Source organism: Mauremys reevesii, linkage group 7 (genome assembly GCF_016161935.1).
Source record: "Mauremys reevesii isolate NIE-2019 linkage group 7, ASM1616193v1, whole genome shotgun sequence".
NCBI lineage: Eukaryota > Metazoa > Chordata > Testudines > Geoemydidae > Mauremys > Mauremys reevesii.
The window spans coordinates 33,552,704-33,580,541 of record NC_052629.1 but is presented as its reverse complement, the minus strand read 5'-3'; the positions used below and the strand labels follow the sequence as shown (position 1 = coordinate 33,580,541).

Here is a 27,838-nt window from a genome sequence, read left to right as displayed (position 1 = left end):
TCAGAATACTAACTGTGAAATAAACGTATGCAATTTTAACTGCTGGCAAGTTTACAAAAGACTCATTGACTACTAATCTTGGGAGTATTACTTTTATCTTTAACGCAAAAATTACATCTTGTAATAGTATTTTATTTTCATCAAATATCTGAGATCAGAATTTTGAATGGAAAAAAAAGCCATTACTCTTTTTTAAAATAGCCTTTCAATATTATAAAGCTCTGGAGTTCATGTTCTTATTATAATTAAGTAGGTAGAGTAAGCAACACTAGCCTAATATAAAAATCATCAATACAATGTAGAGAAATTAAAGATGGGCTTTTAAATAATAATTCAATTCATAAGTAGTAGTCATGGAAGAAACTATCACTCAACCAAATACACATCTGGAGGGAAAAAACTCTACATAGTGCCATTTAGTGGTAAATAATGAACAGTATATTTTTCAAATTTACCCAAGGGCCTGTCTGTATTTTCCAGAGTGGAAGAAAAGCTATCACTAGCTATTAAAAATGTTGGCAATTTTGAAAATGTAAACACAGTTGGCTGCCTTTACTATATTGTGTTCTTGTCAGAGCCTGATAATTACATACTCCAACCCCTCTGTTTTTCAGACTGATCCATCTTGGAGACTGATTACTTTGATCTTGTGTTCTATGATGTCTGAAGCTCCGTGAGACAGTCTGAGAGCTGATCCAGGATGTGGATGATTCTAAATAGCTGCATTCAATTGCATGCAAGCACTTATTTTCATTATGACTAATCTGTTTTTGAGCAATGAATATGATCAGTACACTGATCAGAAAATGGCATTTGAATTACTATTCATTATTTGCAATATGCTAGTGCCCAGAGGTCTCAAGCAGGATCTTGGCCCTGTTGTTCTAAGTGCTGTGCAGACATAGAGGTATATCGGGTCCCTTTCACAAAGAGCTTACAATGCCATGCACTATTTGCATGATCGCTATGCAGCCTCGACTTAAAAATGAAAAGAAAAAGAAAATGGAAAAAAGGAATTCCCAGGGGTGGCACAGCAGCATCCTCTTGCTCATGCTGTGGAAGTCTCCGGCACTTCGTTTTGGAGCTTCTCACCCATCCTCTCCATGATACTGGGCACTTAAGCCATTACAAGGTACCCAACAACACATACAATGAATTGTCCAGTATAATAAGCACAAAAAGATTCAAAACGGGTAGTAGCTGCCACTTTGTTTTACTCTAGCTAATCTGTCTCAGACACAGACCAGCCGTAACTCAAATGCCATGCTGTTAGCTTCTTTCATAGTTACAAAAGGAGACCAGGAAGAGTGTGAATACTTTCAGCGACAAGGTCAGATCATGGGCTACATTAGGGACACTTTAGTATCCTTACAGTGTTACTGTGCTGGGACCTGAACCAAAGCCCCCTGAAATCAATGGGAGCCTCACAATTGTCTTCAGTGGGCTGTGCGGATCAGGTCCCTAGTCCTAAATTACCCTAAAGCTAATTTACCCAGTCACTGGAGGATTCCCATTGCACAGGGATCCTTGACTGGAGCAGAGCCTCTGAAGCTGATCCTAAAGCCCCCAATCCCAGCAGCCAGCCCAGCAGGGTGAGCTGGGTGTCTCAGCACCACAGTAACTGCCTGCAGCTTGCTCTAGCTTGTGCTGCTAAGGATGTGGCTCATAAGCTGTGTAAATTCAATCGCATTCAGATGAAAAATGCCTTAGCACACATGATACAGCCTGTGATATGTTATGTTGTAAAATACTTATCTGGGCCCTAACCACCCCTTTCCCCCGCCTCCAAGCTCATGAAATTCTTTCTGGCAAGTAAAGAAAGCAGAACGAGGTTACTAGGAAAGCAGGGTGAAAAAAAATCAGAAGTTTTTAAATTTCAATGAAAAAACTGGCAACATTTTATGGGCATTTTGTTTTAAGTGTTTTTTTTTTTTCTGGCTGTGTTTTCAGCCAGCTTTTAAAGTGGTCAACATTTGTACAAACATCTAATTTTTTTTAACCACAGGAAAGCAGAGAAATCGGTGGGCCCAGTGACAGGGTGATCCAGAGCCAAGGAGAAAAGGAAGGGATATTGAAAACTTTGGGGAAAAGGACTTCTCCAGCAGACAACAGATCAGAGCTAACTCAGGCATGTTCACCTGCAGGGCCTGCATGGTCTTATTTTATCTGGAAATATCATACAAATTAATGACTTGCAGCTACAACACCTGGCTCTGTGGTCTCACCTGATCAAACTAATCAGGACTGGGGCTGGCGAGTACATTCAAGGAAGAGCTGGGTGCTCCAGGAAATGGTGTTGATATTTAAGGAGCTGAGTCACTACTATCTCTAATACATTCTGTTTAACCCCATGCTGTGCTTGAATAATTGAACTGATAATTCACCTGGTGCCTGGGACGACCCACAATGGAAGGGAAAACTGCTCTTGGAGCATCATCCCCAGCAAAGCCAGCTTTACAAAGTCCTGATCCATTGTCACAAACCAGGGCAGTGCTGTCCTCTTCCTCGCACATCTTCTGTGTCAACGTCCGCAGGCCTTTCCGACAAAAAGAGCCCTACAAAAACAACACACAGACAATGGAACAATTCTGCAGGCAAAATGCAGGGCTGCTGCATGAAGTGGACCTGCCACAGTCAGGATACACATGACATCCAGTAGGAACAAGAACATTATTAATAGACAATGTAAGGATTCAAAAGAGAGTGTTAATCTCAGAGTGTAGGAGCCTCATATTCCACCTGCCCTGCAGGAAGGGGAGGTGTTTAAAACAAAAACAAAACAACCCCCAGGAATTCAATGTTATTCAATGGAATTTCCCCTGAAGGACAGGAAGTCTGATCTAGGAGAGATGGAGTTTTAATGGCTTGAGGATGGTACATATATTTATATTTTAGTGTATACAGTCAGTGGTCAAAAAAGGTGCTTGACTGACAGCTCTAGAGAGAAATGGTACAGTACAGGAAGGGGCAGTGCAAGTTTCCCAGTGCTACCTATCGCCAGGCCAAACTCCTGCCGTGGATGAACACTTCTAAGGGTGAGAGAGTAGCTTGCCATGGGCTTCCTTGAGTTTGCCAACAATGTTGTCAGATGGGAACTATTATAATAGTGGCATTTTTGTTGTGAAGACTAGAAACAGGGCTAAGATGGACAACTCATTTCAGACACACAATTGTTTGTTTAAAAAGAGAAAGTGATTATGCTAATCAACCCCCTTTCCTAACAGTATTGTAGTGCTTCAGTGAAGATGTCCTTCCTTGACATTAAAATTGGAAATCATAGACAGCATCTTCATTTAAAACAGCCACAAAACACACTGCAGCCTCATTTCAAAGCTGTCCAGACGATCACTTTCTGCTACTATCCATGTTTATTTTACCATGGTTCCCAGCTGGAGTAAATACCACTGAAATTAGTTCCCTTTCTAAAATGATGTTGTAAGGAAAGTGACACATAAAATGCTTTGAAGTATTTTGAATGAAATCAATGAGAGAAACAAACATTGTGCAGAGCTGCAGAGACACATTTGTCAGCAATTCATATTGTTAGGGAGAATCCTCTGAATAGCTCTGGACCCACTGTTTGGCTTGCAAAGGCCTACATGTGGAATTAAATGTTTCAAAAATGTGTGGAGGGCTAAGTGAGACAGGGACAGGAAGAGACACAGCTGACTGCACACGCTCATTAAGAAATTCCAAAACGGGGGTGTTAGAAATGTAGGAAAGGGTGGGGGTCAGGTTGAAGTGATGCATTGCTGAGGTGAAGTGGAGTCTATGTCAGGTGGCTCTCAATAGCAGAACAGACTAAAGAGTGAAAAATGGAAAATTCCCCCAAAATGCGATTTGTGCTGCCACTGTGCAGAAAAGGAATCCAGGAGACACTGCCCAGTTCAGCTACTGAATGCTGCATAGATGCTGGCTGCCAGAAGAAAAGTTGATACATAAATGCTAACTTGAAATGTTCTAGGTTTTATGTACTGGGGAAAAAAGGAGGAGTTTTACAGTTGTACACAATTATGCATTTCTTAGGGGCAAGAGCTATTTATGTTTAAGCATTCACTTAATGGAGTACGACTTATCTACCATGCATGAACAGCCCAGTTTGGAACAAATCATTTCCTAATTAGGAAATAGATTCTCAGAAGTCTGCTTTTGGAACAGAGTTCAAGGTCAGGGGTTTGCTCAGACCAATGCAAACTAGTACTGTGCCAAAAATCACTTGGGGGAAGGGAGAAGGAAATGCTACATTTCTGAGCTTAGTGGACTCAAAATGAAAACCATATTTAGTAATAAAGCACCAAAGTTGAAGAAATCAAAGCTGAATGATTTCAGGCAGGAGTCTCTGCTGCCAAACACTGATTTACAGCTCAGTACTGCCATGGAGTGAGCCAGTAACAGTCTACAGTAGCAATCAACACAACATTGTGGAATAAGGTAAATATGCACTATACATCTCAGGTGATTAAAACATGGATTTAGTTGCTACCCACCTTGTTGCTGCATGCTTTCTGTTCAGAGAGAGAGAGTGAGAAAAAACTGATCCCAGAACCCTCCCACACAAGACTGATAAAAGATTTCAAACTCATAAGAACCATTCTATCTGTAATCCATTATATAGAATTCTTGGTGTTTTACACTGTGGGTAGTTTTCTGTGTAAATAGACATCACCATCATCATATCATGCTAGATACCAATATCACCATCTTTCACATATTTAGCCCATTTAAAAGCATGTTTCCAATAACCTTTCTAACCCAGCATGCCAACGTACAGTAAGTCTACAGCACTAAGACACATCCACAAGAAACCATAAACTGAATCCCATCCTACAGCTAGATCCAATAGGCCAATTTAATCCACTGAATCCAAAGTAGATATACCATGGGTGAATTTGGCCCAGTGTGCTTAAATAGAAACGCTGTCATAATTCCAATCATGTAAATATTTTAAATATATCTCTTAATATTATTTTACTGCTGATGAGACCGGTGAAATGACTTGGTAGAACTAAACTTTTTCCAAGACTATAAAATATCTTAAATAAAAAGGCACTAAAATATAAAATGATTGGAATGTTTATCGGTGCAATTTTAATATGAAATACATGACAAGTTATAGAAGAATAATACATCCTCCAGGAACACTTTCTGCTTTTTCTTTGTTAATAAAAGTCCTCCTGCAATCTGTCAAACTGTTGGTTCAGTGCCACTTACCCTGAGAGTGCTTGGCTGGGGATAGCTGCTCTGGGACGGTACACTGTGAAGCTGAAAACTGCTGGTTATATAGCCCCTTGGCCTGTTCCCCTCCCACTAGCTTCCCAAACAAGGAGCAGAGACAAACTTCAAATCCATCTCTCAGTCTAGCAGAACCATATAGGGACCTCAGCACAAAAACCTCTGATCTGGGTGGCCACGGGGCTTTTCCACTGCATTCCACTGCACTACTCCTGAAACAGGAGGAGAATTCAGCTGTGTAAGATAAACACCGTAAAACTTCAGGATAACTGCTAAAATGCACTGAGACACTGTACCAGTGACAGAGACACTCATCTGCAAAATACAAAGTAGCATAAAAAGCTAAGGAGACAGCAGACAGTTATAGAAAGAGGGTTTCTAGAAAACCCCTGCCTTCGTGTTCACATTAGCTAAAGATTATTTGGCAAAAGCAATAACAGTGATTGTGATAAACACACGAGTTGCTGTACTTTGCCACAAAATGCTGTTGAAAGTGGCATATAAATAGATGACTCCAGTAGATCAATAGCGCTAATGGGAATAGGAGTTCTGAAGGGCATTCTCATTTGGCTCTCTGGGGCACATAGTTATGTAAAGGCACAGTAGAAATGCTTTAATTCTGCACTGGTTGTAAAGCTGCACTGTAAGAACAATCCCTTGTAGACAGACAGTGTTGATGGGCTGGAATTCTTTTTCTTCCCATAATTGAGTTTTAAATCACTGGAAATTCCAGGCCCAATTCTTAGCCTCGTGTAACTCACTGGACAAACTTGGTCCATTAAATTTACATCTTAGACATGTTTTCTGATATAGTTTGCTGCATTATGAGCCCACAGCTAACTCCACAGCTACATTTAGTGATCAAAATGAGGGTTTCTACTTACATATTGAAAAGTTATTCCCAGGGAATGGCAGGATTTTACAGCTGTAGCCAGCTGTTCTCTACAGAGGCAGACTCTAGTAGAGAAGCTCTTTCATAGGATAACACTGTTTTGCCATTAGGCTTGTAGTAAAAAACAGAGACCAAAAACCACATTTTAACATTTGCATCACTGAGCCATTATGAAAATCAAACTGCCCCAAGCATTCCAGATGAGATCACTGCTTTTTCTTAACTGGATGTGTGTGGCTGTTTGCACATGCCCACAAAATGTTTGGTGTCTAATCCTGTAGCCCTAATGCAAGAAAACTCCCATAAGACTTGAATGGGAGTTTTCCCAGTGGAAAGATTTAAGGATTAGTAGGCATCCTGCAGTCTCGAGAGACCATGGGTATGTGTCCCTGAGAGGTAAGGAATTTACTGGATTGGTTTTATGGCAGCTGTGTATGTGGCTGAAGAGATCCACTTGAGAGGGACAATCTCTGCAGCATCTGTCACTTTTAAAGGTGATGTTTCGACCCTTTGGGCTCTGCTTTCTACAAGCTCTTTTCTCCTCTGCTAAGTTGGATGGTGTCCTCTCGTAACTCCAAAGACCTTTGTTAAGCTCTTGTTTCCAAAGGCTACGGTCTTGAGTGTGATCTTCCCAATTATCCATATCCATGTCCATTTCTTTGAGGTCTCGCTTGCACACATCCTTGAGACACAATTTTGGGCATCCTTTGGGTCTTTTTTCCAGATGCCAATTTGTCATAGAGGATGTCCTTTGCGGTGCGCCCATCATTCATTTGGCACACATGCCCAAGCAAGCAGAGATGTCTCTGTTTGAGGAGTGTTGGGTATACTGGCACGCTTGAGCACCTCACTGTTGGTGACTCTGTCACTCCAGGAGATTCCAAAGATTTGACAAAGGCAACGCATATGAAAGCTGTCGAGCCTCTTTTCCTGATGAGAGTATAAGGTCCATGTTTCACTCTCATATAAAAGTGTGCTGATAACACATGCACACAGATCTTTGTGTGTTCTGTCAGTTTGTTGTTTTGCCATACCCTCTTGCTCAGTCTAGACTTAAGTATTAGGCAAGTAGTATTGGTAGTAGATGGAAAGAATTACGGATAGAGGACTGTAGCAGGGTGGACCCCTGCTCCGGCCCTGAAGGGGTTAAAAACAGCCCTGGGAAGGGGCCAAGGCTGGAGAAAACAGCCTTTAAGCTGGGCTGATTGGGGAAGTGGCTGCAGCTGGGCCACACCCCAATCAGGCCGCAGCTGGCCACTATAAGAGGCAGTGAGCCAGAAGCCCAAAAAGACAGTCTCTCTCTGCCTTCAGAGAGAGAAGGGTCTGGCTGCAGGGAACTGAGACAAAGTACCTGAGGGTGAAGCAGGGCTGGGCAAAGGCAGAGGAGCTGGGGAGCTCCAGTCTGGAAAGCCCCAGGCTGCGGCCTAGCAGAGGGCTAACAGGTACTGGGGGTTGCAGAGGGCAGCCCGGGGTAGGCCAAGGCAGCAGGTCCAAACCCCTTTGCCTGTGATGAGTAGGCTGATACTGCAGTCTGCCCCAGAGTGTGGGGCTAGACAATGACTGGCAGTAGCCAATAATGAGGCAAGGTGGGGATAGAGGGTGGGGGGTTCCCCAAGGAGGGGAGACCCTAAGAGAAAGGGGGTTACTGCAGGGGGCAGCACCCCCATGTAAAAGGGCACCGGGTCCCGGGAGGGACACGGGGGCCTGAGGACAGGTGGATCACCAGCCTGCAGAGGGCGCTCTGGATGCTGGACTGAGCTGATTCCCCAGAGTTACCAGCAGGAGGCGCTGCAGGGGTGAGTTGGCCCGTCTACAAGGACCAAAAGGAACTTTTAAGGAATTTATTTTCTTTTGAAGGTCAGAGAAGGAAACTAACAGAAATTATGGCGCATGGGCTACATAATTATTTATTTAACGATTTCCATTTACCCATCACAAGGGTGTCTGGGCATGTGGTATAAAATAAAAACAACGTGAACTTCCCACAGCAGTCAGTATAAATAGACTTTTCCTTATATTGCTCCAGCTCGTCACCATCAAAAAAATAAAATCTTCCCCAGGAAAGAATAATAGTCAAATAAATGGTTGCCCAAAATGATGTATCTTGTAGGATTCTCTATAAATTAGTATGTTCAAACCAAAAGGCATGAGAGTTTCACATCCCAGGACCTGCCCCTGAAGATAGCTGGGCCTGATTTTGATACACACCAGTTTTACGTCAGCGTAACTCTATTGACATGCTGATTCACATTGCTGCAAATGAGAAGAGAATCAGAGCCCCTTCCTCCTGTCCTCAACTATGCCCAACTAGGTACCCTCAGCCACAGCACTACAACTGATCTTAGCTGTGGCAATGGTGTATAGAGAGAGGGAGGACATTTTGAAGGTAACCAAATCCCAGTGTATACATGTGGCTTTACGCATTGAATTGGATCAGGGCGTAATAAAGTCAGTGCAATGCATGCAATGACAGATGTAACTTGTTCGTGCTGATCCTGTCCACTAAGCAGGTGAGTCCTTATGCCACCTGATGCTTCCATGTGGTCTTCAAGACTAGTCACAATTGGAATGCATTGAAAGAGTCCAATCTGGAGGCATCAGATATTAATGGCTAGAGGGGAGTCCTGCACTAAAGAAAGCCTGTCACCAGTTAGGTAACAGCAGATTTTAAAACATGTTGCAAGCTACCACTGCTATCTGGGAATCCAAGATCAGACCAGGTCCCAGAGTAGTCAAAGGTAGTGAACCTCCTAGGATGAACATACTCTACCAATAGAAAGCAGTTCCAAATCCTTGCTAAATCCTCTAGTTGCTCTTATGGCCAATCAGTAACATGACTGTTGTATCCAGACTGAGGCTGAAACAGCTTGCTCTCATCAACATCCCTGCGTCAGCTAGGTTCCAGGGAAGCAAGGAAATAACATCACTCTAGCTTGAGGAAGAGGAAAGGTAGAGTAGATCTTGAAAGAGGAAAGGTAGAGTAGATCCTTTTCAGGGATCTCACCGTGAATTGTTGTCACAGGGACATTGGAGACTTACTCTTAGCATGGGAGAAAAAACAGCCTAGTCAAGTGGATTCTATCTTGGCGACTTAGTATTTTTATTATTATTATTTGATGCCAGACAAGTAGGAGGCCCCAAATAGAACAGAGCAGAATAGCAAAGAAGAACAAGGCTATTGAGAACCAGAATCTAAATACAGCATGTGAGGGGCCAAATTTCTAAATCTGCCTCTAGAACTCCACATGTGTGTGCAAAGTGTGTGAGCATGTCCAAAACTCTGCATTTTTGCCCATACCATTCCCCATTGCAATTCTCAGCATAGGTGGCATGACAGAAGCATGGTCAAGAGAAAGGGCATATTAAGACTTGGGGCTTAAAGCCACTCTTGTCCCTTCTTCCTGCTCCCTTTCCATCTCTTCTCAATGGGACCAAGCAAAGCTCTGGTACACTGAGGATCTGGTTCACTGTCTTCAAGTATTTTTCAAGACATCCATGGCAAAGTTAATTACCGATTCCTTTTATTTTTTAAAGTTATTGACTTAATTTATCATGTGACTTTTGAGATGTGACACTTACAGAAAATGTGCTTGGGAATCCATGCTAGCAGTAACTGTACAGCTTATATGCCTGGGAACTGGGCTGCTGGTACAGTTCTGCCCTAGAGAATGTTTTCTCAGAACTCCGTGGACTAACTAGTAGATGTCATACTTTTTTGGTAAAGGAGGCCTGGAACTGCAGAGTTATCCTGACTTCTGCAGAAAACTGGGAATAAAGTAACCCCTCTACACATAGTAGACAAAATACTTACATGCCTTTACTTTATAAGGGAAGGCAGCTTCTTCGGTTTCTGTAAAGATCTTCCTGCTTAGTTTTAATTGGCTGCTCAGGAATAAGGCTCAGCTAAAAATGTCTCTGACTCCCTTTGATTTAGGGATTTCTTTCATGTTGCTAGTAACAGCAGAATCTCTAATGTTTTGGTTTATCTGCAGGTGCTCTCCTGTTTCTCATTGATAGGCTTCAAGCATTTCTCTCCACTTCTCAGTAAAGAGAGAAACAGCTTTAGGGAGTAGAATGATCTTTTAAGAACTTGAGTTACTGCAGCTGTCATACAGTTTGATGTGTCTGTGAAGTGTCAGACCCAGTATAAACTGTCAGGTATACAGACTTGATAATACAGTGTTCTCAGACTGACATTGGCCTCTCTGAGGAGGCACTGGCTGCTTCCCAAAGACCTCAAGCAAGTCCAGAAAATGGGATAGGGGTGGGGGAGGAATAGACTTTCTTTCTTGCTTAGGATTTTCCATAAACCATTATTGGCTGTTCAATACTACATAGTAGCTAAATATTTTGGGTCAGATCCTCAGTCCCTTGTAAGTGCCTTTTGTACTGCTGCAGCTGCCTGAAGGGGACTTAAAGGCTACCTGAAGACAGCACTTGAGGATTCTCTCATTGTAGGCAACTCCTCAATAGCTGTAGGTTCCATGTAGCCAGCACTATGCCAGCCTTGCCTCGGTAACAGGAGCATTTTGGGGCAGGAAAGGGTGAGGCCAGAGTGCAATTTTGATTGGTGGAGTGGCTCTGTTGGAGCTGCAATCAACTCACACAAGTTCGACTAGCCTCCAGGCTCATGCAGTATCCTCACGAGGCTCTTTGCACTGGGAGCAGGGCAATGGGAGAGATACTGTGGCCTAAATTCTCAAAAGTGACTAGTGATTTTGGGTGCCTCCCCATTTTGGCACCCAACTTGAGACATTTGAAAAGGTCCTGGTTTTCAGAGGGCAAGTACTCGACCCTTTCTAAAGTCAGGCCCCTTTGAGGTGTCTCACATTGGGCACTCAAAAGCTGAGGCACTCCTCAAACCATAAGTTACTTTTGAAAATCTAAACCAATGCCTAGTGGCTCTGCTCCCTCCTTACAGCTCTGGGAGCTTTAAGGAAATATTTATTCTCCTCTGCGCCATGCCATGTAGGAGATGAGGGAGACTCTAGTTTATTAATTCACTCCTGTCCTTCGACCTTCCTGCCAGGGCATATTGCTCTGTGATCTCTCTAATAAAGATCCTTCTAGTCCAAAACCCAAGAGGCATATTCACAGCTGAAATGTGTGAATAGTTCTTTTCTGCTCCAATTTATACACTCTCACTTATACTGATGTTACCTTGGTATAATTCCATTAACTTCAATGAAGTCCCTCCTGATTCACACTAGTGTGAGAATATAATCAGGCCCATTCGATCAGGACTGATTCTGCAAAGTTTTCATTTGTTTGTATTTGCCTGGACATGAAGTCTTCCCATCTGATATCCATTTAACATTTACAAGTAGGCATCAGCAGCTCCAGAGCCATTCACTCTCCACTCATTTTTCCATTATATAGAAGTAGTCAATCAAAGATGCATGTATATAGGTGCACTATGTCTACTTCTGTGCACAGCTGCATTAACCTGGTACTTATTTCAAGCTATTACAGTTCTCTATCTAAGTCATTCAGCTGTGGAAAACAGTCCTTAGAGAACATTTTTTTAAAATCTTTTTAAAAATGATATGCATACACACAAGGTTGGGTACCTCATGACCTTACTATGACCAGTATTACACCCTTCACTGCTTGAGATTTATTGGTTGGTGGCATATGAAGTACAGTTTTTGTTTATCAAACTTTAGGCAAGAGTTGAAGATGGGGAAATTTTCAGAACCACTGAAGATTAATTTAAATTTTCAATTGAATTTCAATTTCAGTGTCATGAAAATTTCAAAGAAGAAAAGTTTGTTTGTAAATCATAATGTTGACCATTTAAATTTATATATATATATATATATATATATATATATATATATATATATATATATATATATTTATATATATATATATGTTTACACAGAACTGCTTCACTTACTGTACTGTTCTAGGTGGTCACTATCAATGGTTTAGCAGCTCTAATGATGCCTACACTTGTGCCAACTGTCAATTTGTTGTTGGGTTGATAATAATACATGGGTGAGTGTATGGGAATTGCCCAACATTTATTTCTACTGTTTTTATATAGTCTTATTCTGGGTTTCAGAAACTCTTGGCATTGGGGTTCCACCAGCTTTTTGCATTTCAAAAGAGATCTAACTTCTGTTTCCTCTTTGAGAGTCATGGTTACATATTCACCTCATTCTGGTCTCCTTGTTTAAATGCAGAAGTGAAAGAAGAGTCCTTCTGCAGGTCATCATGTTCCTTTATGAAAGCAGAAGAGTGAAACCTTGCCTTCTGATCTCCCTGGTGCTATATATGCCTTATTTGCATATGTAAATTGGACAGTAAAAACTGCCGAGTCAGACAGTCCCCCTCAACAGAATTTACAGTGTATACGTGGGCATTCCCATACAGAAGACCAATTTCCAGTCCCCTTCTCTAGCTGTTTGGGCTTGGAGGGTTCAAACTCTTGCAGCATAGGTACCACTGCTGGAGATGACAAGGGAAACATATTCCTACTGCAATTCTTTACTGTCCTCCTTATGCCCCTCCCCAGTGCGACTATTAGACTAACATTCTCACTCCTGATCTCCCACATTTTTGATGTGGTTGAACCACTGCGCTGAAAGGAAGCAATTGCTTTGTGTTGCATAACCGTGACCTTGCCACTGCCAGCCACTGTCTAGTGCAGAAGGAAGCCCTCTCATTAGGATGCTGGCCATGACATATGGCCTCTTCGAAGCTCAAATATGTGGTAAAAAGACCCCTCATCCTCACCCTGCCCAAAATTATTTTGGTTGTTGATAAGAATGTGCATAAAAAGATACAAGCTCAGAGCTTGTATTATTCACGAGAGTGCAGCAAGGAATGAAAACGTAATGCGTTGCCTCCTCCACTCTCCCAGCGACACCAGACTCCATACTCCGTTCGCCTGCTTCTGCCACAAGTACCTTCATGCTTTCTTCTATGCTGCCCATTATTCATGGAACACTCTCCGCAAATTAACCCTGAAGGCCTGTTTCTACTGACCCTCATACAGGAGACTGCAATGCATAATGATTAGGGAGATGGCCAGGAAGAACTTCTGAAATGCATCTTATTGATTTGACCTATGTAATGATTTTTCCCTATTCTTTTAAATACACACACACACTCTCTTTCTGCGTCCAGTGAAGTGACAATTCCAATTCCACAAACAATCCTGTCTGGTGTCGACAGCCTCTTTTGCAAGATCTGGGGAGTCAAACTGATAGTTTGTGTTTGAAATACCATTATCAGTTGTGACTGCAGAGTGGACTTAGAGAAATGCTCTGTCTGGGAATCAATATACACACAACACTTGTGATCTCACTTTTTCAGATCCTCATAATGGGCCTGATCCAAAGCCCATTGAAGTCAATGGAGAAACTCAGATAGCAATAGGCCCAAACTGATAATTGTAGCTAGATTAGAAATGTACAGTACATAATGCTATATTACAACTGTGTGTAATAGGAGAACTGGGTTCTCTTTTTCTGGTTTGGTTTTCTGAGCATTTGTCCATGTTTTATGGCCAAATAATGTTCCTTCTCTTCCCCCAAGATGGATTTTTCATGCCCACAGATGTTTGTTTGCTCCGACTTCCTCTCATATATCTAGACCAAAGAATATTATTTTGCTCAGTTTTCCATCTACTAATACAAGAAAAGTCTTACACTCACTCATTTCAGAGAGATGTTAAATTATTTTTTTCTCATCTTAGGAGAAAGATTCCGCTAAGCTCTTAATTATTTCACTTGGTGCCATTTATGGCTAAATTCTTCTTCCATTGAAGACATTGGCAAAACTCCCATTGAAATCAAGGGGAGCAGGATTTGCCCACAGGACTAGAGCCAAAGCCGACTGAGGTCAATATGAGTCTCTCCATTTGTCTGAATTGCAAATGCTTATATTAGTCTGTGTAATTTTATATATAAATATATAGTCTATGTTGATTGGTAGTGTCTGTTGTTAAACACAAACCTCATTCTCATGCATCTACTTGAGTAAGGAGAAAATATATTACCTGGCATCACTGGGACAGTCTCAATGTTTGGAGAGGGTCTCAGGCAGTGCTTAATTCATTACAGGGCTTGCCAGGGTTGAGCCATGCCACCTCTAGGCTTGGCAGTTCATAGCCCAAGCACCTCTAGGCTTGGCAGTTCATAGCCCCAGCACCTCCAGGCTTGCCACATCGGTTATGAAAGTAAAAAAATTGCTTGAGCCCCGGCATCTCTTGCATTACAAATTAAGCACTGGTCTCCGGTATATGTAGAGAGGAAGTTGTAAGGCTCCCTGTTTAAAAATTATTTCCTGTTCTTACAAATTAGAGAATAGATTACAATAAAATGCATCCGAGGCTTTCTACATACCTTAAATCTTGGGACTATGGCTTCTGTGATCACACATAGGCATGTCCAGTGTGCTCTCTCTTAGTATTTATAAGAACATAGTCCAGGTTTCCTTTGAAGATTCTGATTTAGCAAATTCAGCTTAGGAAAACACTCTACCAGGTATCCATTAGTTTCTCTGGCACAATACACAGCAGCTTAACCAACTTCCTGTCAGGTTTGAGTTTCTTAAATTCAGTTTCCACAGTACTTACAAGAGCTTTGCCCGTCTCTCACTTTCATCCTCACAGTTAGCGCTGTTACTTATATGCTGGAATTTAGCAGTTTCTGGGAATCCATTTATGATGTCAGATGCTCAAGCCTCTCTAGTATAACATAAACCTTTGCTGTGCACTCATCAGTCTGTGTTATACAGGGTGAACACATTGTTTAATAAATGAGAAAATTATGTAATTAGCAGCTCTTAAGTATAAACACTTCCCTCTTGCTGAAGAGTGTGTAATCAAAACAGTTTAGGCTTATTATAGGTATCCTAAAGTAGTTCAGTGCTGCTGAGATTGTAAACAGTTTGGACATCTCATAAAACACTGGAAAGGAATCACATTCAAGGAAATAGTCTAATATTTGTGTGGTGGTGATAGGCTTTTTTAAGGCTTAAGAAGTATACAATACAAGCTACTGTTTCTACTAGAGCTATATTTTCCTTCTTAGGTTGATTTGCCCCCATGAGAAACTATTTTAATAATGTGTAGCCCTGCAGTGGAGTTACTTGCGTACAGAACTTTCTGTCAGATCCTGTTCTTCACTTAGGTACTTCAGAACAAAAACCAGTGGGGTCAGATTCACCTCTGGGCCTCTCAGGTTATAGCCAAGAGAGGTGGCTTTGGGACACTTTTTCCACCACCAAAATCTGGGGTGTTCCAAGGGCAAATTTGGCCCCCTGCATAATTTATAGCAGCATTTCATGCCCCTACATTGAGGGCTAACAGGGGATGGCCGCCAGTCCTGCACCTCAGAACAATTCACCAACAATAGAAGAATTCCCCAGTTACTGCCTTAAAGCAGCTTTATGTCTCCTTTGTGCTCCTAGGGCAAAATCCTGGCCACATTAAATGGCAAAACTCCCACTGATTTCAGGGGTGAAATCCCAGCCCCACTGGAGTGGTACAATGAGAGCTAAGAAGGGCTGAGAACATCTACTTACAGGGGTAAGAGACTTTCACTGCACCTGTCATTATAGTTAAAGGATGAGAGCCCCATCTTGGTTCTCACACAAAAGTGAGGAATGAAGCAATGAACCCCTTGACTACTTCAAATCTGCGGTGTTCCTGAGCATCCTCATGAGCAGGGGAGGACTCTGACATGGGATGATATAGAGAAAATGAATGACAAATTAAGGATCTAAGAGGATAAGAACAGCCATACTGGGTCAGACTAATGGTCCATCTAGCCCAGCATCCAGTCTTCTGACAGTGGCCAGCCCCAGATACTTCAAAAGGAATTAATAGAACAGGGCAATTTATCTAGTGATCCACTGCCTGTCATCCAGTCCCAGCTTCTGAGAGTCAGAGGATTAGGAACACCTGGACTATGGATTGCGTACCTGACCATCTTCGGTAATTGCCATTGATGGACCTATCTTCCATGAACTTATCTAGTTTTTTTGAACCCCAGTATAGTTTTGGCCTTCACAATATCTCCTGGCAACAAGTTCTACAGGTTGACTGGGCATTGTGAGAAGTACTTCCTTTTGTTTTAAACCTGCTGCCTATTAATTTTATCAGGTGAACCCTGGTTCTTGTGTTATGTGAGGGGTAAATAACGCTTCCTTATTTACTTTCTCCACACCATTCATGATTTTATAGACCTTTATCATATCCCCCCTTAGTCGTCCCTTTTCTAAGATGAACAGAACAGTCCCAATCTTTTTAATCTTTAAAGCCATTCCATACCCCTAATCCTTTGGGTTGCCCTTTTCCGTAACTTTTCCAATTCTAATATATCTTTTTTTAAGATGGGGCAACCAGAACTGCATGCAGTATTCAAGGTGTGGATGTACCATGGATTTATAGAGTGGCATTATGATCTTTTCTATCTTCTTATCTATATCTTTCTTAATGGTTCCTAACATTGTGTTGGTGGTTTTTTGTAACTGCTTCTGCACATTGAGCAGATGTTTTAGAGAACTATCTATAGTGACTTCAAGATCTCTTTCTTGAGTGGTAACAGCTAATTTTAGACCCCATAATTTTGGGGGATTATGTTGGGATTATGTGTGCAATACTTTGCACTTATCAACATTGAATTTCACCTGCCATTTTGTTGGCCAGTCACCCAGTTTTGTGAGATCCCTTTATAACTCTTCAGTCAGCATTGGACCTAACTATTTTGAGTAATTTTGCATCATTTACAAACTTTGCCACCTCACTGCATACCCCTTTTTCCAGATCATTTATGAATATGTTAAAGAGCACAGGTCCCAGTATAGATCCTTATGGGACTGAGCTATCTACCTGTCTTCATTGTGAAAACTGACCATTTATTCCTGCCCTTTGTTTCATAAGAATATAAGAATGGCCATACTGGGTCAGACCAAAGGTCCATCTAGCCCAGTATCTGTCTACCGACAGTGGCCAATGCCAGGTGCCCCAGAGGGAGTGAACCTAACAGGCAATGATCAAGTGATCTCTCTCCTGCCATCCATCTCCATCCTCTGACGAACAGAGGCTTGGGACACCATTCTTACCTATCCTAGCTAATAGCCATTTATGGACTTAGCCACCATGAATTTATCCAGTCTCCTTTTAAACATTGTTATAGTCCTAGCCTTCACAACCTCCTCAGGTAAGGAGTTCCTCAAGTTGACTGTGCGCTGCGTGAAGAAGAACTTCCTTTTATTTGTTTTAAACCTGCTGCCTATTAATTTCATTTGGTGACCCCTAGTTCTTGTATTATGGGAATAAGTAAATAACTTTTCCTTATCCACTTTCTCAACATCACTCATGATTTTATATACCTCTATCATATCCCCCCTTAGTCTTCTCTTTTCCAAGCTGAAGAGTCCTAGCCTCTTTAATCTTTCCTCGTATGGGACCCTCTCTAACCCCCTAATCATTTTAGTTGCCCTTTTCTGAACCTTTTCTAGTGCTAGAATATCTTTTTTGAGGTGAGGAGACCACATCTGTACACAGTATTCGATGTGGGCGTACCATGGATTTATATAAGGGCAATAATATATTCTCAGTCTTATTCTCTATCCCCTTTTTAATGATTCCTAACATCCTGTTTGCTTTTTTGACCGCCTCTGCACACTGCATGGACATCTTCAGAGAACTATCCACGATGACTCCAAGATCTTTTTCCTGACTCGTTGTAGCTAAATTAGCCCTCATCATGTTGTATGTATAATTGGGGTTATTTTTTCCAATGTGCATTACTTTACATTTACATTCCTATATTTTAATCAGTTACTGATCCAGGAGAGGACCTTCCCTCTTATCCCATGACTGCTTACTTTGCTTAAGAGTCTTTGGTGTAAGACCTTGTCAAAGGCTTTCTCAAAGTTCACATATACTATATCCATTGGATCACCATTATCTACAGGCTTGTTGACCCCCCCTCAAAAATTTCAAATAGATTGGTGAGACGTGATTTCCATTTACAAAAGGCTTGTTGACTGTTCACCAACAAATCTTGTTAGTCTATGTGTCTGATAATTCTGTTCTCTACTATAGTTTCACCCAATTTTCCTGGTACTGAAGTTAGGCTTACTTATCTGTAATTGCCCAGATCACCTCTGGAGACTTCTTTAAAAAATCAGTCTTACATTAGCTATTCTTCAGTCTTCTGGCACAAAGGATAATTTAAGCAATAGATTGAACTAGTCAGAAGTATAATGGGAGATGCATATGATGCTGCTAGAAGAGACCAGAAGCTGCATTCTACTCACCCCACTCTAACTCTTCCACCTTATCTCCAACACAGACACTTTGAGCCTTGGTGAGACACCATCAGAACTGGCTATAAAGAAGAAGTGAGATGCAGCAGCCAAACTGCTGTACATACCACAGAGAGGGAAGGATGCCTCTTCTGAAATATTTGGCTTCAAAGAGGTATTTGAAAAATTATTGGCTGAAGTTGAATATCAACATTTTGGCTGGAATGTAGTGATATACTTATTTAAAACTAAACTTCACTGCATCCCTACTCATCAGCATCAGTCCCTAGAGAAATCCAGTCCCCCCATTTCCAGAACAGATGCTCCAGTGATAAGAACCATAGGTAGATAATAATAGTTCCCTGGTAAGTTATTCAAGGCAAAAATAATTAGTTCCCATTTTCTAGTAATTTCATTTTATTTGCAGCAAAGAATCCTGTGGCACCTTATAGACTAACAGGCGTTTTGGAGCATGAGCATTCGTGGGTGAATACCCACTTCGTCGGATGCAAGTAGTGGAAATTTCCACTACTTGCATCCAACGAAGTGGGTATTCACCCACGAAAGCTCATGCTCATGCTCCAAAACGTCTGTTAGTCTATAAGGTGCCACAGGATTCTTTGCTGCTTTTACAGATCCAGACTAACACGGCTACCCCTCTGATACTTCATTTTATTTATAATTACATAGAGCTTAATCACCCATTGGGCCGTGCTCTGAAGAGGTGACATGGGGGAGTAAGACCCCCTTTCACCATGCACATGCCCTTCCCAGACTTTGAGTCTGGGTCTGGGTGTGCAGGAGGAAGCAGGTACTGCGGGGGGAGGGGGAGGCAGGGAGGAAGAGCAGGATATGGGCAAAGCCACACCACTCTCCCCATCCCCAAAGCACCAGCTGGCACATCTGAGCTGGCATAAAGCAGGCCAAATTCAGCTTTAGACATCAAACCATGCAAGCATTATCTCCGGTGTTAACAGCTATTTGTCTAAGAGCCGTGTTCTTCGTTATACACCTAATATGGCAACCCTAGTTAAAATGCATGGCACGGACCAGGTGGGAATTTTAACCTTTGGCTAGTAGAGAAGGAATAATGAGGAGTCTGGTGGGTGTCACCCCACTTCTCGTTGTTTTTGTGGATACAGACTAACACGGCTACCCCTCTGATAATAGAGAAGGAGTGATGCTGCTAACCCCTAAGCTAACATTCATATGGAGATCACTGCATCCTGTTCTCTTTCTGAAAGAGACAGTTAGACATCACAGGAGACTGACACAGAGAGACTGAGGGAGTAGCTCTGTTATATTCTTTTTTTTAAAGTCAGGAGCCATGAGGTAGGTAGAAAGAGTAAGAGGGAGGAGAACTTGGAGGGGAGACTCACCCCCTAAGCATCATTTTTTCTAGGTATGTTATTTTCACTTCAGTAAAGCACCCAGAGATGGGAAGATGACAAATGGGCTATGAGATTCATCAACCAATAAGTCCAAAACCAATCAAAAAACAACAAACGTTTTAATACCTTTTCACATGCATTTGGTGCTCTAAAATAGCTCTTTAAAAATAAAGGGATAATGAAACATTTTACACTGACTTTACACTACATTTTACACTAACTGGCCCTAAGTTCCTAAGGCTAGTAAAGCTTATCAAAAAGTTGGTGCCACATTTTCCTAATTTTTTTGTGACTAGCTGGTCAGGCAGAGCAAGAAAGGATTCTGCTGCTTAGACGGAGTATGGAGAAAAGTAACTGTAAAAGAATGCCCTGCATCTAGTTGTGTGAAAGATAGGGCTTCCCTTAACCAAAGCCTAAAGGAAAGGTATATGTTGTGGTACCGCCACATCCAAAGCAAAGGTCTAAAATGTGGCTCACTTCAGCCATATTTCCCGTTCCCCTTTACAGGTCTTTTCTCCCTAGTTTCACTGCCAGCTTCAGACCCGCACTCAACACGGCACATGCTGGAGAGGATTAATAAATTCTTCAGACTGACTCGGCCTTGCTATCCTATACAGACATGTGTGCGCTTTCTCTAGTCGGAGGGAAAGAGTTAAACTTTTCCTTGACAATCTCTGGATGGGATCTTGACTCCCATCACACTTCCTGTGCAGCTTTCACAGCTGTTCCATGTTTGTACCAAGCTTTACATGTGTAAAGCATAACCTTAGTACTATGACCTCCAGGGGAATGACTGATGGGAGCTAAACTTTAAAAATGGACAGCAGGCCAGGTATTGAAACTGTCTGATGCTGCTAAAAATCTGAAGAGCTATAGAGATCTCAATGCTTACAATAAGCAGCTGCATTTACAGTACCCTTAATCAAGCAACCAAAGTAACATTTTATAACGAGTACCTAGAGATGAGAAATGACTGCTTAATAATACACTTTCAGAAGGGATCAGTACAAAACTCAGCATTCATTGATAGAACATACATGAGAGTGTTATAACACATGGTTAAAATAACAAAGCCAGATAGTCAACTCTGAAATGGAACATATCTACATTTATGGTAACGTTACAGTGATTGGCTGAGAGAGTCACCAGGCACCCAGCCAGTTCACTCTTCCAGTCTAAGAAAATGCTCAGTCGGTTTGAATTTTTTTTCTGCTGCGAAAAATTCATTGACCGTGTCAAACTTGGTTCTGTTTAATGAAAATATGGGGCTCAGGGCTGTAACAAGCTGAATTGTAATAGACAGGACATACATATAATTTAGCTTCCCTCAAGAATGACAGGGACTATTCCAAATAGCTGATCTTTATGGACCAATCATCCCCTCCAATGAAAAAACTGCAGGGGGGAAGATTACTTACTATGGATGGTGAGGTTCCTGCTGCAATACTCAATCATATCAGCCCCACAGATACCAAGGACAGTGGCCTCAGAAAAGGGAAAGTAGGTGGGATTGTGGGGTTGTATGGCCTAGAGATCTGTTGTTAAATGTAGTCCCAACCCTCAGACCCTGACTGGACTCATGAAGCAAAAAACCTATCTTTCATGTGTCCTCCAAGATCCTGTCTCTGGTAGCATGGCTGGCTTTTGGGCAATACTTCCCCCATGGATGTACATTACAATGTCTTCCATAAAGTTAATTCTACAGCCTGACCATCAAATTGCTGCAGACTTTAAGCCTTCTTCTAATGGGAGCATGTTGCATACAATGGATGTTCCCCACATGTATCCCCTTCAGATCTGATGCACGTCCACTAGCCAAAGCTTATGGTTCCACCACCATTTGGTGATCATGCAAAGGGTGATCATAGGCAAGGGTGGAACATGTGCCATTGCCACAGCTCTCCACCCATGCATTACCTTCCTTCCCACATACTTCTATGTCAGCTGTCCTCCACTCACAAAGGAAGAAGTACATTTGGGCCTCTGTAATCTTTTGTGACTGGATGATCTGATATATTGAGATGCTTGCATTCATTTTCCTGCCTGTATGATTAGAAATAAAAATACGAACTTAGAAACTGAAATGGATAAGTGGAAATATAAAATTTGTTAGAACTCAGCCATATCACACTGAAGTAATGATTGTCTGATTCATTCATTATTCTGACTCATTAGCAACTTTGAAAAAAATTGAATATTTGTGTAAAAAATAAAGTTACAGAATAAGGCATATGAATAAAGAAAAATTAAGATGCAGTAAAAGCCAGCTAGGTACCTAGTTAATTCTTCCAACTTGAAAAGGAACCTAGCTTCTAGCCCACATCTCTTATCAGCCACTCAACCTAACAGCTGTGTAGTGAGGCGGCCTGGCTCCCGGCCGCTCCTGAGAGGGAGGAGCCGGAACAGCTGCCACAGTGGGCGGAGCCACTGCCGCCTGTCCCCGCCCCCCGGAAGTCAATGGGGGGGACAGGAAGTATAAGAGCCCCGGTCCAGCGCTCAGTTGCAGCCCGGCGGCCGGAGAGGACAGACACTCCTGACCAAGCTCCTGCTGGACCGAGCCTGCCCCGAGCCAGGTACCCTGAAGAAGGCTGGCCAAGCCTTCCCCGAGCACGGTACCCCGAAGCGGACTGGCCGAGCCTTCCCCGAGCACGGTACCCCGAGGAGGACTGCTCGAGCCTTCCCCGAGCCCGGTACCCTGAGGAGGACTGGCCGAGCCTTCCCCGGGCCCGGTATCCCGAGGAGCGGCCCGAGCGTAACCCCGACCCATGTCCTGAGGAGCAGCCCGACCTAGCCAGCCCTCAGCACGACGAGGAGCCCATGGTATGGGACCCCGCTCCAGACACCAGCGATGAGCAGGTACCCATGGAGGGGGAGATGGGAAGTGGCCCGGGGGTAGCTGACCCCAGTCTGGCTACTGCAGTTTTCGAGCCGATGTTGGTGTGTTGCGGTCAGGACCCCACCGACACAGCAGCAGACTAACTGCCGCTGTTAGGGCCCCGGGCTGGGACACAGTGGAGGGGGTGGGCCTGTGTCCCCCCCCTGCCACCCCCTCACGGGTGGCAGTCTCCCCCTCACATCAGAGCTCAGACCCCGAAGTCTGGACTCACCTATTGTTGCTGCTCAGCTCCTGCTTTAAGGACCTGAGCCCTGAACTATTGTTGTTGCTGCTCAGCTCCTGCTTTAAGGACCTGAGCCCTGAACTATTGTTGTTGCTGCTCAGCTCCTGCTTAAGGACCTGAGCCCTGAACTATTATTGCTGTTGCTCAGCTCCTGCTGCCAAGGACCTGAGCCCTGAACTATTGGTGTGCTCAGCCCTGTCTGAGGGTCTGAGCTAGAACTGCTGTTTTGCTGCCCCGCCCTGACTGAGGGCCTGGGCTTAAACTACTGACTCTGTGCACTCAGCCCCTGCCTGAGGGTCTGAGCCTAGCACTGCTGTTGATTGCCCCGCCCTGACTGAGGGCTTGGGGCTTAAACTACTGCATCTGTTTGTTTTGCTCAGCCCCTGCCTGCGGGTCTGAGCCCGTGGACCTTTGGAGACTGACGTGCGGATTTAGGCTGTGTAGTGAGGCGGCCTGGCTCCCGGCCGCTCCTGAGAGGGCCAAGCCCCGACACCGGACTCTTACAATCTGCTATTCAGGTACAAAATACCAATCCTGTCTTAATAATTTAGCATCAAGACAACTATCATTCCTTTGTGCAACAATCCTAAAATGAACCCTGGGCCAAAGCCTAATTTAAGTCAGTGGGACTATTTGTGTGAGTTAGTGTAGCACAATTTAATCTAATAACAGCATATATTAATGCAGAATGACTGTCACTGTAATATTGTGTGAAGTGTTGTTGTAGCTGTGTTGGTTCCAGGATATGAGAGAGACAAGGTGGGTGAGGTAATATCTTTTATTGGACCATCTTCTGTTGGTGAAAGACACACACACACACACACACACACACATATATATGTGAAAGCATCTCAAAAGTAAACACAGCATTTTCGGACATTCGGTATGTTTTAAAAAATAAAAAAACTGCATTATAATAACCAAGATTAATTCTTTCTTTATCTGGTTCTCTCTCTTCTAAAAGGTAAAACTATTCAAAATGTTGAAAACAACCCATTATGGTTTGGGGGCCCTAGGCTCTATGCTGTATCCCTCTTATTGATCACAGGCTTATAGTCTTGATTTATCCCACCATGTCCTGATTCTCTTCCCCTATAGAGGCAGTTTTTGAGAAGACTATACTAATAGTCACTCCAAGAAGCAATAATGCCTGTTGGGTACCATTTTCCCAAGTACCAGATCACCTTTAGGGAAAAGAGAGAAACCCTGACACCAACTCAAGCATAAATATAAATTAAAACATCATGATTCTTATTAGCAGAGCACTACAGTCATGCGTTTTAAAGTCGAAGTTTTACTCCTTTGATTTTCTATTGACTCTCCAGTCTACTTTGTGATGATTAGGCCATCATCAGGGGTGCAAAATAAAGGCCACTGTGAATCAAACTAGTGTGGAGAGAAGATTCAACTATGAATGGATGTGTTCACTGTAACAGCATACATTTTCAAAGACTGAATGACCTGATGAAAAGTTCAGGATCCTGTGCATTAACTGTAGCGGGAGGCACAACTCCCAGTGTTTTATAACTATTCTGCGGTGAGAGCTATGAGGACATCTAGTGGCAAAAGAGTATAGTCAAAGCCAGAGGTTACATTTTTCTAACTTGAAACAGTACAATCCAGGTTCACATTAAGAATTAGGCCTGGTCTACACTAGAAAATTAGGTTGGTTTAACAACGTCGGTCAGGGGTGCGAAAAATCCATATCCCTGAGTGGCGCTGTTAAAATGATCTAAGTCATAAGAACATAAGTCCCTGTGCAGACAACCCTAAGTTGACTGCAGAATTCTTCCATCAACCTAGATATCACTTCTCAGGGAGATGGATTACCTACCCCGATGGGAGAACACCTCCTGTCGGCATATGTGTTGCCTGATCTATGGATTGTATTAAAATTATTGTTCAGTTGGTAGCCTTGATGTGCATGGTTGCAACACTCACATTTTAGGAACGCATCTGTATTTGTAATAGTTATATTAATACACTTAGCAAAGTCACAAAAACTCTATCACAGCAAGGTGGAGAGAGATAATGCAAAATGTACATCTGAACATCCATATACTCACACCACCCCTTACAGAACAGCCTGAAATGTTAGCCATTATCTTCCTCATCGCTATTGCCAATGGCTGTCATCTGGGCATCTCCCAAGGGCTACATCTTTCCCTCCTCCTGCACACAGGCTGGGATACAACTTTTATAATATGTTACAGTGACACTAATGCATATTCAGTAGTGGTTTCTCCTTTCTTCCTTATTTGCATTTCCTCACCCTATTAATGTTAGGGTGCCCTTCTCATATTGGTTAGTATATTAATGACCTCAACTTATTATCATATATGTCAATTTGTAGCCATGGTACTCTTGTGGCCAGACATCTGCAGAAGTTCCCATCCTAAAATATCCAAAAGTTGCTGTTAGCTCATATTCCTGTGGTTGGCTGGTGTCGTTATGGACAAACTTCCCCCTTAAACACTCTGTTCCCAGTTCCCCAAAACTTAGGGGTGACCATTGGGCCATTATCTGTGCCAAAGTTCATAGGCCTCAGACCTCATGCTAACTGCTGAAGCCAATGTCATACAGGATAAAGGCCTGTAGGATTCTTGCATGACTGCTAAATAAAATAAATGCTAACGCTAGAACAGGGCTACATAGGTAGTGTCTATACTGAAGTGCTGCAATGGTATTGCTGCAGTGGCATAGTTGTGCCACTGTAGTATTTTAAGTGTAGACAAGCCTTTAAACAGAGGGGGAATGGGGAAGAAAAGAAATTCAGAGTCACGGTGGCCACTCCCTCCAATCAAAGAAGCTGCTACAGTCCCGGTAGCAGTGTACAAACCAAACACTTTCACCAGAGTAGATTAGAAATGTTAATGGACTATCATTTTTAAAAAACAAAAACAATACTCCTCTCTCCCTTCCAAAAAATCCCACTGTTGTGTCTTTTGCTCTTTACACTACAAAGGTAATTAAAGGAACTACACACACACAGTGAGGTCTAAATAACAACTGTGTTTACTAACTATAGACCACATGCAAGGCCTAGCTACATAAATAAATGGCTGCTCTGCAGGGTTCTGGAGGCTTCTGAAACCTAGAAGCCAGTGAGAACCACTAGAGGTCTCAAGCTATTTAAAAGGGATCCTATCCAGTTTGTATACACTACACCTACCAAAACAAAACACACTAAACTGCATGCACAATTCTTCCCCTGGGGAGATGATGACAGAAAGACCAACTGACATGTGAGAGAAGTTAGTCATAGAATTGTAGGGTTGGAAGGGACCTCAGGAGGTCATCTAGTCCAACTCCCTGCTTGAAGCAGGACCAATCCCCAGACAGATTTTTGCCCTAGATGGCCCCCTCAAGGATTGAACTCACAATGCTGGGTTTAGCAGGCCAATGCTCAAACCACTGAGCTATCCCTCCCTCATGTCACTTAGTAATGCACTGCTGGAAGGCACTGAGAGACTACGGTGATGCAGGGGTGTAGAACAGAATCTGGATTTTTTTTTAATGCTAAAATGATGCATATCAAGGGGCCAATTCTATTGGATGGGGTTTTTTGGGTGTGCATGTGTTGTTTTTAAAGTGAACCCTGCTCCCTTGATTGATTAATTTGGCAATAGCTCTGTAATCTTGCAGAGCCCCTCCAGCAAGTGAGGAAATCTAGCACTTAATTTGTACTCAGTGTTTACTCAGGCTAGCTCCTATTAAAATCAATAGCCCGGAGTGTGAACTGAGTAAGCACTTTGGGATTTGGGCCCATTGTGAACTGAAACTATGGTGTATATTTCACATACTTCTTAGCCATCTCAATTCATTTTGGGAGATAGGGGAGTTTGCCATTAATATCTACCCCAAAGATGGAGCATCTCAAAGCATCAGCAGTTCTAGATGAAGAGTTTTGTTTTAGGCGGAAGTGGTTAAAATGTCTGAAAGAGAAGCTATTTTTTAATGTTTCTGAACATAGCTTAACTGGTTTAGCAACATTTCTCAAAGCGCAGCTGCTTCTGTGCTTGCAAATACAAGGGTGAGTCATAAACCCCTGAAAAATGGGCTTTAAAATGGAAATACCAGCTCAGATGCGACCACAGTCTTGAAAACACAATACTATCATGGCATAAATTGAAACATGGTTAACTATTTCAGCAACTGATACCTGATTGAGACTGTTATATTACCTTCAACAAACACTGTAGGTAGAGCTTGGAAGACCAAGGATTCATTGAAGGCAAGCACATGAGAGACAACTGTTACATTATGTGAATGTGAAAGACTGTGAAACACCACAGATGACAGGTCACATTACCGGCCTTGTCAGCGCCCCTTCAGGCAAGACAGTGGAAGGCAGCCTTGTTTATTGCAGTGAGTCTCTCAGCCTTTTTCATATTTCCACTCACTTCTGGGTTCCCTTGCCCCTACACCTACACACAAAACAAAGGCAGGGCAGTCACCCCCCAAGCTGAGAGACTCATATAGTGGTTGAAGTGGGGAGACATGAGAGTTATTCCTGGATACATCTCTGATTTGCTGTGTAAACTTTAACAAGTGGCTTAATACTATCTATCTTAGGTACGTTTGCAGCTCCTATTACCATAATATCTGAACACCACACAACCTTTAAATATTTATTTATCCTCATGTAAAAGCAACAAAGAATCCTGTGGCACCTTATAAACTAACAGACGTTTTGCAGCATGAGCTTTCGTGGGCAAGTCCCACTTGCATCCGAAGAAGTGGGTATTCACCCACGAAAGCTCATGCTGCAAAACGTCTGTTAGTCTATAAGGTGCCACAGGATTCTTTGTTGCTTTTACAGATCCAGACTAACACGGCTACCCCTCTGATACTATTTATCCTCATAACACCCCTGCAAGGCCAGAAAATACTATTCCCCCATTTTGCAGATGGGGATTGAGACAGAGAAAGAA

At 42.6% G+C, this 27,838-nt stretch overlaps 1 protein-coding gene across 3 annotated transcripts in view; it reads right to left on the bottom strand.

Moving 5' to 3' along the window:
• ACTA2 (actin alpha 2, smooth muscle) overlaps positions 1 to 27,838 on the bottom strand; it is a 59,171-nt gene that overhangs the window by 10,386 nt on the left and 20,947 nt on the right. For 2 of the 3 annotated variants that reach the window (XM_039480870.1, XM_039480871.1), the window contains exon 2: positions 2,385 to 2,555. In XM_039480870.1, coding sequence (XP_039336804.1) covers positions 2,385 to 2,555 — 171 coding nt within the window. Of the gene's footprint in view, positions 1 to 2,384; positions 2,556 to 5,211; positions 5,367 to 27,838 lie in introns of those variants that run through there. The other variant, XM_039480872.1, reaches the window with a different exon arrangement.